Here is a 13,463-nt window from a genome sequence, read left to right on the forward strand (position 1 = left end):
GCCTGCCCTGCTTCTCCTCCCTCCCCAGCTGCCCGTCCCCAGGCCAACAGTCCTGACAGAAGGAGGACGTGCAGACCAGACTCGGGAAGAGCCCGTGGAGCCTGAGGGCACAGGGAGAGGCCTCAGGAGGAAGCTGCCCTGCCCAGCCGGGATGTCCACCCTCCAGCGCTGAGCAAGCAGGTTGCTTCCAGAGCGAGTCCGCTAGGCTCTGCCAGGGCCTGCGGGGCCTGCGGGGCAGTGGACCCTGGGCTCCGTCCTGTTAGCACAAAAAGACCAGGCAGGACGCAAGCCTCGCGCGGGACCTCAGCTCTTTATTCCGGGGGACGCAACGGTGCTGGGGACGCAGTGGTGCTGGGGACGCAGTGGTGGTGGGGACGCAGTGGTGCTGGGGACGCAGTGGTGGTGGGGACGCAGTGGTGCTGGGGATGCAGTGGTGCTGGGGACGCAGTGGTGCTGGGGACGCAACGGTGCTGGGGACGCAGTGGTGCTGGGGACGCAGTGGTGCTGGGGACGCAACGGTGCTGGGGATGCAACGGTGCTGGGGACGCAGTGGTGCTGGGGACGCAGTGGTGCTGGGGACGCAACGGTGCTGGGGATGCAACGGTGCTGGGGACGCAGTGGTGCTGGGGACGCAGTGGTGCTGGGGACGCAACGGTGCCAGGGACGCGCTCTCCTGGCGGAAAACGAGCCACTGGACAAGGAAAGGGGCTGGGTTTACAGGTTGCTTTCAGGGGTGGCCTAGCGGGCGTGCGTCCGTTTGCTTGGACACTCAGGGCTGTGGGCCTCGGTCAAGGCCTGTGGACAGCCACCAAGGGCCGCCTCTGGAGGTGACGGAACACCCCCTGCAGTGGAGTCTGGGAAACCCCGGGCGAAGGGGCGGAGGCCCTCAGTGCCTGGCCTTTGCGTTCACGCCCTTTTCCTCTTCTCGGGCCTCACTGTTTCGGGATGTCTATTCTCCACGTCCCTGGCGTCCAGGCGAGCGCCGTGGAGACGAGTCCTGGGAACCGCCAGGTGCCGTGCTTGGCGGGTCCGCCCAGCTCCGGGACGCCCCTAAAGGAAGCCGCCTGCAGCCAGGCTGCCCTGCCGGGAGGCGCTGGCCCTCCACCGCCGGCTCAGGCGCTCGATGGTGTCCCGGAGCATCAGGGTCCAGTCGTCGCCCCTCCGCATGGGGCTGCACCGCGTCTCCTTGTGCTCCAGGGCCAGGATATCCGCTGGGGTCTCCGGGGTCAGCCCGGCAGCCAGAACGGCCTCCGGGAACTTGGCTGCGGAGGCAGGCGCGAGGCAGCACCTGGGAGGGCTGAGGACCAGGGCAGTTGGGAGCAGGCGGGGGAGGAGAGGGCAGGACGGGCGCCCGGGGAGGAGAGACGGCGGCTGGACGTGCCCTAGGCTGGAGGCCCCGCTGGCGGCCGCGGGGGTCACCTCCTCCCCCTCCTCCTCCGAGAACGGCAGCCTCTCAGGGCGCCAGTCGCACCCGTGAAGGCCCCTGGCCCACACTCCTGCCTCCCCTGCCTGGGGAGGAGCGAGGCCCCTGAGAGAAAAAGCCCCAGAACCAGGGCCAAGGCCGTACCTGGGCCGCTGCCCGTCCGTCTGCTGGTAATGGTAGCTCACGGCCACGGCCGAGTGAGGGCACAGCAGGTACTGGTTTTCCCGCCAGCAGCGGCCCATGGCTCTGGTGATGGCCTCATCCGACACGGACTCAGACGTCACGGCCTCGGAGATCTGAAGGGCCCAGGGCCAGCCGGTCAGCTTTGGGGGACGCAGGAAGGAGGACTGAACCCCACCCCAGGCCACACAACCGGGTGGACACCAGGGACTCAAGTGCGTGTCGGCTGGGAGAGCCTCGGGCTTGCTGGCCGCGAGCAGCTCGGCTGGAGGGAGCGCGGGCCTGAGTCCCCTGAGTCCCTGCGCAGGGCAAGTGGCCCTGAATCAGCTCTCGGGTGGCAGCCCCGCTCAGCCCCGGGCACGGGCCAAGCACCGCAGTGGCCGCTGTGCTCCGAGTGGCTCCCGCCCGCTCGGGCAGGAGCACCTGTCCCAGGGAGCCTCCTGGACTCACGGGGGGCCCCTTCTTGACCCCCCACCCGCTGACCGCTGCCTGACCCATCTCTGAAAATGTGTCACACTGCTATGGTCTGGATGTGAGGCGTCCCCCAAAGCCTGCGTGAGACGGGCAGGAAGCGTCAGAGGGGAGATGACGGTCGGGGTCTTGCCCCAGGGCGGCGACCCCTGAGTGGAACCGCGGGGGTGAGGCTGCAGGGGCCCGGCTCTGGTGAGTGGGGTCTCTGCTTCCTGACCATCGTGTGAGCTGCTTCCTCGGCCACCCTCTCCCGCCATGAAGTCCTGCCTCGCCTGCACCCCGAGGAGTGGAGCCGGCCTTCTGTGGACTGACCTCTGAGACCCTGAGACCTCAAATAAACGCCTCCTCCTTTAAAATTGTTCTGGTCAGATTTTTTTTTTGTCACAGTGGCCAAAAAGCTGACTAGGACAAACAGGCTCACAACACCGAACACCCCGGGCGCCCGGCCACAGCCGCCTGGGCCTCTGCTCCCGGGCTCCCGCCCCAGGGGCTCCGAGGGCGACCGCCCATCTCCCTGCTTCCTCCCCCGCCTCTGTGCGGGGGCTTGATGGACCCAGGCCTCCTGCGCACTGGGAAGCCCTGGACCATGGAGACCCAGGCTCGGCCAGCACAGCTGTTTCGTCCCTCTCCCCGGCACCTGGCACACCTCTTGGTGCCTCGTGGACCATGACATAAATGAACCAATGAGAGGTGACGGCACAGCCAGCAAACAGAGTCCTTCCTCCCGCCCAGCCAGGCGAGAACGCAAAAATGGAGACAGCCCGTCTTCCCGAGGCGAAGGGAGGCGATGTCGAACCCCGAACCAAATGGTCAGTCAAAAGAAGCGGACTCCAAAGGCACCTTCCCCTCTGGCCTGCAAGGGCATCACCCAGGCTACAGGATGGCCCCCAGAATGGGCACTGGACTTGCAGAAGGATGTTACGTGAGAGCCCGAGGACACGGGGTGTGGGGAGCCTGGGGCAGGACCTGGGAAGGCAGAGAGGGGACACCCGAGGGCCCAGCCGCAGGGCAGAGTCCAGGTCCACGGGCAGAGGCTCAGGAGGAGGCCAGAGGCAGGCACTGCCCTGGGGGCCCCTCCGCCCTGAGGACCCTGGGGGAAAATCCAAGAGGACTTCAGAGATTCTGTTTTGTACGAGCAGTAAGTAACTGTCACCAGGCGGCCTCAGAGCAACAGCGAGGCTTTCCAACGGGGTCCCTAAAACAGGCAAGGCCTCCTCCTCTAAGACAGAGACAGCAGCGCCGGTTCACCTGGGCTGGACGTTAACAGCCACGGTAAACAGAAACACGCGGGGGTTGCACCAGGCCCCCCGCTGCCAGGCCCTGCGTGATCTGACTTAAATCCCACGGCGACGCTGGCAGGCAGAGTTGCCACGATCCCCATTTTACAGCAAGTGATTTGAGGCAGAGTGTTAAAACCTGGCCCCGCGTCTCAGCGGGCTTCCGGCTGAGCCCACCGGGCTCCACCTGGTCTCCCACTGCCCGTCTGACCCAACAAGCTAACCCTCGCAGCAGTGTCCGGCTCACAGCAGGCCCTCCAACACTAAGCGTCTCCTTCCCTTGCCCCGCGTGACGGTTTGGGTCTGAGGTGTCCCCCTACAGCTCACGCGTGAGACAATGCAAGGAGGGTTAGCGGAGGAGTGACTGGGTTCCGAGGGCCTGAGCCCAATCAGTCAGTGAATTAACCCCCAACAGGGACCAGCTGAGTGGGAACTGGAGGCAGGGGAGGTGCGGCCGGGGAGGTGGGCACTGGGCGAGGCTTTGGGAGCGTATTTGTGTCTGGAGAGTGGAGTCTCTCTCTCTGCTTCCTGATCCCTGTGAGCTGCCACCCTCTCCCGCCATGTTGTTCTGCCTCACTTGAGCCCCGAGGCAGGGAGACAGCTGCCTATGGGCCCAGACCCCTGAAACCGTGGCTCCCAAGTAAACTCTTCCTCCCCTAAAGCCGCCCATGTCAGGTCTCTAAGTCGCAGCAGAGGAAGGGCGGACTGACACCCCCAACTCCCAAGCCCGAGAGGCTCAGGCCTCTCCTCTCTGTGGCGAGTGGGTGGGGCCGACCTTGCTGCGCAGCTCCTCAGGTAGCTGCAGACTTTGGGTCCTTTCAAACTGCTCCATGAGGGCTCTTGTCACCTGGCCGCTGGAGCCGGAGAACAGCCAGAGGATCCTCTCCATGTTGTAGGGCACCTGGGAAGAGCAGAGTCCGCGGCCAGGCCCTGCAACGCAGGCAGCCCGCCCGCGACACCCGCGACACCCGGGCAGGACTGCGCGCCTCCCCCAGCCCACCTGAATGTCCATGGCGGACGCCAAGGACGGTCTGACGGCCTCAGACAGAGAAAAGTCCCCCTGCTGGATGGCTCTGTGGACGATGTCGTTGTGGTTCACCACCGCCGCCAGGCGGACGGGCAGGCCCATCTTCACGGCAGCGCACCCGGCTCCAGGCGGACAGAGCGCACGTTCAGAAACAACAAAACTTTATGAGATTGGGTTTCACCAAAACCAGGAGACTCTGACGCTTCCTAAATACGTCATGCTTCGAAGGACACTATCGAAGGGCAGACTCACGGAATGGGGAGAGTATTCGCAAATCACGCACCTGATAGGGACTTATATCCAGAAACTATAAGGAACTCTTACAACTAAACCAAAAGTACAAATGATTCCACTGAAGAATAGGCGAGCGAGCGCAGTGGTCACTTCCCGGGAGATATGCTGACGACCAGCACACCAAACAACACCAGCATCGTCAGTCGCTAGGGAAACGCCAACCCCAACCTCACGAGGTTCACTTAATGCCTACTAGGACGGCTAGAATCACAAATGGACCCTAAAAATTGTCGGTGAAGATCTGGAGAAGCTGGAAGAGCCCCACGTGGCTGGGGAGTACTCAGAATGGCGCCCCCAGTTTGGAAAACAGTCTGCAAGTTTCTCACAATGTCCAACTTAGAGCTGCCACAGGACCCAGCCACTGCACTCCCGAGACACGTACAAGAAATGAAAAGAGGTCGGCACAGACCCCGACACACGCTCCCAGGAGCACGATGCCACGGGCCCCGAACGTCAGCATGACCCCAGGGCCCCTCAGCGGGCCAACGGAAAGCAAGGCGTGACACGCCGACGCAGAACACACGCACGGTGCCACCTGCAGCCACCTGGAGACCACGTGCCAAGTGACCGAGGGCGGCACCAACAGCCAGCCACACACTGATGCCATTTCTACTAAACACCTACAGCCGAGACTCTAGGGACCCAAGGGATGCGCAGTCACCTAGGGCGGAGGGGCGGAGGCTCCTGGGAGAGGGGGTGACCGCCGCGACCGCCGCGGGGACAGGGCTTCCTCCCAGGGTGGGGGGTGTGGCCGCACAGCTCTGCACATTCAGTACTAGAACCACGAACGGGCACACCTACAACCCGTGAGTGTGCCGCCAACCGAGCAGCAGCGGAGACAGAGAGGTCATCACCACAACTGCCGAGAGGCCACCACACGCTGGCCACCCGCCACACAGGCCACCCCTTCTAGGAGAGGAAAGGCAAGTCCCAAGAAAGAGGTCAAATGACCTGTCCAGCCTGCTCGGTGGCAGTCGAGGTGCGAGAAGTGCCCGTCAAGTCCAGGGCTCACTCTTCCTGGGATCAGGGGCTGTGGGTCAGGCTCTGGGCTGGAGCCCAGGGTGGACGGGGCAGCACGGCATGGCCGTGCCCATCACAGCAGGTCTCATCTACAAGGTGCAACCAAGGCATCCCTGACCCTGAGTCGGAGCCAGGGCCTGGGGCAGGCGGGCAGGGTGCTGCTCACAGGTGAGGGCCTGGGGCACCGCCCTAGCAGGGCTCCCGCGGCGCCCGGCACCTCCCCGTTCCTACGTCACCCCATCCTTAGGAACGTGAGGGTGTCCCTGAACATGGAGGGGAAACAGAAGCTCGGGGTCCCAGGGCCTCCAACAGAGGCCGGCAGAGCAGGACAGGCGCCGCATGCTCTGCCCCCAGGACCCTCCACGGAGCCTGGCACCGAACTCAGGCAGCTGGCACCTGTCACGGGTGCTCCCATCCGTGCAGCCCTGACTGGAGGGCGAGGGGAAGGCATGAGGTTCCGGCCCACGGGCCAGGCAGCTGACCCGCCTGGCCGCCCCACCCTTCTCTCCTGTGCCAGTCAGTGGAGGGGAGAGTGACCTGCTGTCACTCAGCTCTCAGGGTCGGGCTCTGCTCCCTGCACCTACGCCTTAGGTGAGCTTCCTGGCCAGAGAGGCTTCGAGGTCCCACCTAAACCGCCCGGGGCCTCAGAAGCCAGGCCACACAGTCACAGGATCTGTGGTGCCCACCAGCCTCGGGTGCTGGTGAGGACCTGGCTCCGGCCCTCCAGTGGTCCTAGCTCCGCACAGCCAGCGTGTGACCAGGGACAAGCTAACCTCATGGCCCCGATTCCTCTTATAAAGTAGAGATAAGAGCTCGCTCAGCCTCTGCATCCGAGGGCTCCACATCTGCAGACTCAGCGGAGCTCGGGCCAAGTGTTCTTTTAAAAATGGCATCTGTACCAACAGTGTGAAGTCTCTTCCTTACCGTTACTCCCTAAACGGTACAACTTCTTCACAGCATTTTTTTTTCGTACCAGGGATTGAACCCAGGGGCATTTAACCACTGGCTCACATCCCCGGCGTATTTCATTATTTATTTATGTATTTAAGGACAGGGTCTTGCTGAGTTGCTTAGGACCTGGCTAAGTTGCAGAGGCTGGCTTTGAACTCAGGATCCTCCTGCCTCAGCCTCCAGAGCTGTTGAGATTACAGGCGTGTGCGCGCACCTGGCGACCCAGCCTCTGTACGTACTGCATTAGATTCTGTAAGGTGTCATCCAGAGGGACCTGAGTCTGCAGGAGGTGTGTGCAGGCCTTGTGCAAAAACTACACCACTTTACAAAAGGCCCTGAGCGTACATGCAACACCCACGTGCACAGTGACCGAGAAGCCACCCAGCCGGCCAGCACTTGCCTCTTTAGAGGTTCAAGTGCACGCGGAGCTCACTGGTGACTCACAGCAGTCCCGAGAGAACGACCCGGGCTCCAACCCCAAGTCGAAGGACCACCCCACGCCCACTTGACTGGTACCGGGCCAGAGTCCTAGGTGCAGAGTCTGCCTCACGTGGCCACTGGGCTGGGTGCCAGCAGCAGGAACACACTGTGCCCTGGTGCGGCGTGACCCTCAGCAACAGCTGGCCCCGCCAGAGCAAAGGACACGGTTTCTCGGAGAGGGTGCTGCCCGCCGGCTGGGCGGCCAGCCCCTGGACTTGCATCTCCACGCCCCGCTGGGTCTATCCGGTCAGGCCGCTGGAGCCCAGCGAAGGGCCCTCACCCTCCCTCCACGGCAAGAGCCCTCAAGGTCCCAGGAAGGTGGGGCAGGGGCGGAACGTCTCCTGCGTGGTGGAGACGGAGCTAGGATGCGACCTTTCTCCCCACATTCCCGGCCAAAGTTTGCGGAGGCTGGGCCGCGGGGTCTCCCTGGAAGCCCACCGGCCCGCGGAGCCTCCTTACCCGCGAGGTTCCCACCAGCCCCCGTTGGCACCACCACCTCCACGGTGGGCAGGGGGCACACGCCCAAGGAGGGCACACAGCGGAAGTAGGCGTAGAAGTGGTGGGCCATCTGCACCAGCACCCGCGACCAGCTGAGGGAGTTCAGGCTCAGGAGACCGTGCTTCTCCACAAAAGCCGCGTCGGCCAGCACGGCCTTGATGGGGGCGTCCAGCTCGTCGCTGTCCCCGTCCACTGTCGGGAGACGGAGGGGCGCTCGGGAGCACGGGGCGGCGGGCCGGCCACCTCGCCCAGCCTCGGTAAGCGGCTCCGGACAGACACCGTCGCCCGCCCCGCCTTCCTGCAAACCCACCCTCGCTTGAGAGAACAGACACGGGCCAGGACTGTCTGCCGCGTTTCCCCTGCTAGGTGCAGTCAGGCTGCCCGTGCAGGACTCTGTGCTCCAGGCCTGCTCCCACCCTTCCACGGAGGGGCAGGAAACTCACTGAGGCACGGTGAGGGGCTGGCCCTCTGCTGCACGGCTCTCGGGGCTGGGGCTGGGGCTGGGGCGGCCGCAGGCCCCTGGGACCTGCCCAAGGCCTCGGGGTCCGAAACCCCAACCAGGACCCCGCTGCTTTCCCTCCTGCTCCCGCCTGGGTGGGGCCCCATCCGCCCCAGCCTCCCCTCCCAGGGTCCGACCTGGGAGGCGGTGTCTCCCTCCCCAGCTGCGCAAATGCTCCTATTCTCAGGGTCCTCAGGAGGCGTCCTGAGCAGCTGCCCATCTCAAGAACTGGGCCTGCTGCGCCCCGCACGGCTGGGCTGCCTGCGCGGTCAGTGAGGGCGCACAGTGGCCAGACCCGCAGCAGCACCGTCCCCTGAGTACGCAACACGTTCGGGCCCACTGAACGTCAGTGTCTGAGGACAGGGCCGGTCACTGGGCTTGGGCCACAGCCCTGCACGGCCATCTTCACGGGATGCAGCCACTGAGCCGGCACGGCAGTGGCGTTTCCCGGGTCGTGGTTCTGAACCTGCGCTTCCTGCGTGGTGCTGTTCCTGGGGTTTGGGTGTCTGTCACTCCGTTAACTAGGAGACAGGGTAGCCAGGAGCCTGCCCAGAGATAGGCCCGGGCAGAGCTACCGACCCCGGAATACAGCCGCCGAAGGCAGGAAAGCGGGAGGAAGGAGAAGAAAGGCTGCTCGGCTGGTCCCAAGCAGGACCTCGCTCCCCGGCCTCTGCCTCACACCCACCTCCAAACACGTAGACGTTGTCCTTCAGCACCGTTGTCATCTGCAGCTCCTGAGTCCACGAGCAGCGGCCTTTGGGCAGCAGCACGATGATGTCCACGTTCTCCGCCTCCCGGACGCTCTCGATGGCAGCACTCCCCGTGTCCCCGGAAGTTCCTGGGTGACAAGAAGGCGGCCCTCCCTTGAGCAGGTCGCCAAATGCAGCAAGGCCACTCTAACCCTCGGGACAGGAAGGGACTGTGGGAGCTCAGGACCTGGGCCGGCTGGGAACCGCACACCTGCAGGGTCTGTGTATTCACAGATCCTTCCCTGAGACCATCCTCAGCCTGCACCAGACCCTAAGGGGCCCGTGGCACAAGAGGAGAGGAGCCAGTGGAGGGCGCCCGCAGGGGGACGCTGCCCAAGGGGCCCTAGCTCCAGCGCTCACCCAGGACCCGCACCTACGACCACCGTGATGTGCTTCTGCCTCTTCTCCAGGAAGTACTGCAGGAACTGAGCCGTGCAGCTCAGGGACAGGTCCTTGAAGGCCCGCGTGACCCCGTGCCACAGCTCCAGCACATTCAGCCCGCGCGCCAGCCTGCTCAGACGGACCACGTCCTGGTGGCGGAATCTGCTGAAGGCACGGTCGATCAGACCTGCGGGCCGGGAGCACAGCGGAGGAGCACGTCACCTCCGCCCTCTCTCCAGGCTCTCGGATGCTTTGAGGTCTGGGAAACGTGGCCGTCCGGCGGTGGATTTCCAGCGCACGGGGGCTGAGCGGGGCGGGGTGCTCACCATCCAAGTCATCCCTTGGAATGAGCTCAGGGCCAATGAAGAGGGAGCACAGCTCCTTCACCAGGCCGGGGTAGGAGAGCAGGCTCCACCGCCGCAGGGTCTCTCTGTCCAGCTGCGGGAGGTCCTCAGGCATGTAGAGGCCGCCGTCCGGCGCGTAGCCGGAGAAGAGGGCTCCCTCAAAGTCGACGCGCGGGGCCATGCCCCGGGTGCTGACGTACCACATGCTCTGGAGGCTGCAGAGGGGACAGCCCCAGAGGCACCTGGTCTGCAAGCTCCCAGCACCCCACACGCGAGGCCGCAGCACACAGCCCTTCCTTGGCCTGGGAGCCACCACGCACCAGGGTGTGGCCCAGGCCGGAGACAGGAGACTCCCCAGCCCTCTGCCAGCCTCACCTGGCACACGGCAAGTCGTGACCCTCCACAGGAACACATCCCTGGACTGCCACCTTGGAGGGGAGGTGCCGGAGCAAGCCGGACAAGAAGGGAGCTCAGTCCTCACCATGGGAAGGCAGCCCTGGATGGGATGCAGCTGCGGCACAGCATGGCTGCCCTGCGACAGCCCCGGGGAGGAAGAACAACCGGCCTGCTGCGGCTCAATCGCCACCTTCCACAGTTACTTACAGACACTGCGTTTAACTCAGCGGACCTCGACTCAGTGGAATCAACTCAGAGAATCCACTCAGTGGATCTTGACTCAGTGGAATCCACTCAGTGAACCTCAACTCAGTGGAATCCACTCAGTGGAATCCACTCAGAGAATCCACTCAGAGAATCCACTCAGAGAATCAACTCAGAGAATCAACTCAGAGAATCAACTCAGCGGACCTAGACTCAGTGAAATCAACTCAGTGGAATCAACTCAGTGGAATCAACTCAGTGGAATCCACTCAGTGGACCTCGACTCAGCGGACCTCGACTCAGCGGAATCTACTCAGTGGACCTCGACTCAGTGGAATCCACTCAGTGGACCTCGACTCTGCTCCTTCTTTGGAACCAGGTTCGGAGCTTTAAAATGGCGGGATGGATTACATTAGGCTCCTTGACTAGGAGGCCCTGGAGGGTGCCCGGCTGTGGCCAGGACTGAAAACAGACTGAGCCGCTCATCACACTTCGCCTGGGACCTGCCTGGTTAAAACCGGAAGTCTCGTGTTCCAGAAAACCCTTCATCCCACACGAGCGGTGTGGCTGGCACCCTCCTTGATAACGGTGCCTGACCTCCCGACCTAGTCCCAGAGGCTGGCGGGCAGAACTGACGCGCCACCTGCCCCGGCGGCTGGCGTGGACTCCGCTGTTTCTCTGGATGGCCGTGGGAAATCACAGCGGTGAATTTAGGGGCTCTGGTTAAAGCCCCACAGCAACTCTGGGAGGGATTTGACGAGACAGTTCTTGGCACCCTAGACTGTTCTGTGCTGCCGGGGCTGGAGGGGACCCTGGCCCCGGGGTAAAGTTTCTGGTCTCTACGTGGGTGTGGCTGACGCTGACCGGGAGGAACGGTGGCCTCCTACACCGCATTCTGACGCTGCTCTGCCAGGCCCGCGCCTCTGCCCGCGCCGGGTCATGCAGTTTAGAGAGATGGGCTCCATCCTTCAAACCTCAGATCTTCTGAAAGTGAAAGGACAGATACTTTCGAGCTGGTAGAATGGGCATACGTGGAGACCCTCTCTGGTAAACAAGGGGTCGCCCTCCACAGGAGTCCAGGTCAAAGACAAGAAATCGGGGCCACTCCCCGGCCACCTGCAGTGGCTCTGCAGAGCAGGCACAGCGTCTTGGGAGAGAGGAGCAGGGTCAAGAGGCAGAGGCAGAAGTGCCTTCAATAAGACAAGAGTTTCTGTAACTGCGGCAAGTCCAGGGCCAACAACCTGCCCAGGCCCCGAGGAACAGGAGGGTTGGCACCCGTAGGAGCCGAGGAGAGAGAGCGTAGAGGGACCAGGGCGGCTTATAAGCAGACAATATTCTCTGAACGTCCTTCCGGGATGGAATGGAAGCACTTAGCGCGCGGGGTACTGGGGTCTGCTCTGCTCGGCACCAGAGGAGGGCCAGAGAAGACAGGTAGCCCGTCCAGGATCAAAGGAAAGAGGCCGACTGGGCTCTGCACCTGTGGGTGACTAGACAGGTCCAGCTCCTCGGGGGCAGGACTGTCCCTGTTCAGTCCAAGGGCCTCAGGGGCAGCATTCCCAGGACCACAGAAAACCCTACAGAGCAGCACACATGGTAGGTTCAGCGTAAAGGAGAAGTGCGGAAACAGAATCAGCTGCCACCAGCGTCACCTAGCAGAGAACTGATTCGTGGGGAACCGGACGAAGTGGCCGCTAGACTGTTACTGTAATAATTCTCCCTGTGACTCCCTTGGAGCGTGTTTCAGAGTGAAGACGGCGCAGAGAAACTCTGAAACCACCTGGATAACTAATCTTAGGCCAGCGAGCCCAAGAGGAGCTCGTGGGGAAGAGACTTGGCAGGAAGGGAAGGCGGCGGGTCGGGACGTCCGTGCTGGGGTCGAGGCCGCTCGGGCGGGAGGAGGGGCGGCGGGGCGCGGAGCCCAAGGCAGGGTCTGGGCCCCGGAGGCGACCCGGGAGGCCTAGGCCCCAGGCCCAGCTTCTGCACACACCGCGCCGCCCGGCCCCGCAGAGGGCGCAGAGCGAGCCCGTCTCCTCCCCCGAGCTGCCGGCGCCCAGGAAGAGGCCGGCCGCGGCCAGGAGGCAGCGCGGCCGCAGGGGCCGAGGGTCGCCCGAGAGGCAGCGGAGGGCAGGGCGCGGCGACGCGGGCGGCGCGGTTACCGGTGGACGCAGGTCGCGGCGGACCTTCGGGGCTCCAGACGCCGCGCTCCCGAGTCCCCTCGGCGGGCAGGGCTTGAGCCTCAGGCTGGAGCCAAGGCTCGGGATTTAAACGGGACTGGGAGACGCGGGGACAGCGGGACAAGGGAGCAGGGCGCCGAGAGGGCGGGAGGGGGCGGGAGCGGGAGGAGCGGGGACGGGAGGGGGAGGAGGAGGGGGAGGAGCGGGGGATTAGGAGGGGGCGGGGAGGGAGGAGCAGGGGGAGGAGCTGGGGCGGGAGGGGCGGGAAAGGGAGGAGGAGGGGATAGGAGGGGGCGGGAGGGGGCGGGAGGGAGGAGGAGGGGGCGGGAGGGAGGAGCTGGGGCAGGAGGGAGGAGCAGAGGGCGGGAGGGAGTGGGGCAGGGCGTGGCAGGGGCGGGGAGGGGCGTGGCAGGGAGGGGCAGGAAGCAGGAGGGGCGGGGCAGGGACGAGAAGAGGCGTGGCAGGGGCGGGAGGGGGCGGGAGGGTGGAGTAGGGCTCAGGACCGGGAGGAGCGGGGCGCGGGAAGGCGCTGCAGGGGGTGGACCTCACACACTAGAGGGGCTGCTCTTGGCTCCAGTGTTGGCTCTCTACCTCTGCAGCAGCTAGAAAAGCTTTTTTCACATGAGAAACTAGAGGGCAAGATGGGAAAAACAAAGTCCCTTCCCTACTTTGGGCTTCATGACCCTCATTGCAAAAGCAGAGAATTGGGCAGGTGCCTTGTTGCTAAGCTGGGTCTGGGATCCACAGGATGAGGGACATCACCTTAGCTCAAAAAAATCCTTTTTAGGGGCTGCGGATATAGCTTAGTGGTAGAGCTTGCATTGCATGAGGCCTTGGGTTCGATCCTCAGTATGGTGGGGTGGGGTGAGGTCCTTTATAGGGAGACACTAGTGTAGAACTATTCTAGGATTTAAGATTAAAAAAAAAAAAAAAAAAAAAAAAAAAAAAAGGTCTGCTCCTTGATTTATTTTTAGGACCAAAGACTGGAACTCGGGGAAAGAAGTGACCTCCAGATAGTCCCAAATGTCCCTGGACAGTGACTGACATCCTCACATTCACTCCCTGGGTCTCCCTTAAGCTGCAGAGTTAGAGGAC

General features: G+C 63.6%; 1 protein-coding gene across 2 annotated transcripts; it reads right to left on the minus strand.

The window, feature by feature from the left end:
• Window positions 1-329: 329 nt before the first annotated feature.
• Window positions 330-12,526, minus strand: Thnsl2 (threonine synthase like 2). Of its 2 annotated transcripts, XM_047523146.1 has the most exons (10): window positions 12,351-12,526; window positions 9,970-10,126; window positions 9,577-9,809; window positions 9,243-9,437; window positions 8,806-8,958; window positions 7,583-7,813; window positions 4,352-4,500; window positions 4,127-4,252; window positions 1,568-1,719; window positions 330-1,297 (listed from the first exon to the last, which is right to left on the minus strand). In XM_047523146.1, exons 3-10 carry the CDS (start codon window positions 9,797-9,799, stop codon window positions 1,051-1,053), a joined length of 1,476 nt encoding a protein of 491 aa, XP_047379102.1. In that variant the 5' UTR covers window positions 9,800-9,809; window positions 9,970-10,126; window positions 12,351-12,526; the 3' UTR covers window positions 330-1,050. The 2 variants fall into 2 exon arrangements, with proteins under 2 accessions (XP_047379102.1, XP_047379100.1); XM_047523144.1 differs by lacking the exon at window positions 9,970-10,126.
• Window positions 12,527-13,463: the final 937 nt, after the last annotated feature.

This window comes from Sciurus carolinensis, chromosome 13 (assembly GCF_902686445.1).
Source record: "Sciurus carolinensis chromosome 13, mSciCar1.2, whole genome shotgun sequence".
Classification (NCBI taxonomy): Eukaryota; Metazoa; Chordata; class Mammalia; order Rodentia; family Sciuridae; genus Sciurus; species Sciurus carolinensis.

Bases quoted from the DNA above. Each gene is read 5' to 3' on its own strand.
- Thnsl2 (XM_047523144.1), bottom strand. From the start codon at position 9,799: ATGTGGTACGTCAGCACCCGGGGCATGGCCCCGCGCGTCGACTTTGAG. The intron at 4,253-4,351 runs GTGGGCTGGGGG...TGCTCTTCCCAG, and splicing joins CGTCCGCCATGGACATTCAG to GTGCCCTACAACATGGAGAG. The intron at 1,298-1,567 runs GTACGGCCTTGG...CCTGGTCCTCAG, and splicing joins ACGGACGGGCAGCGGCCCAG to CCCTCCCAGGTGCTGCCTCG.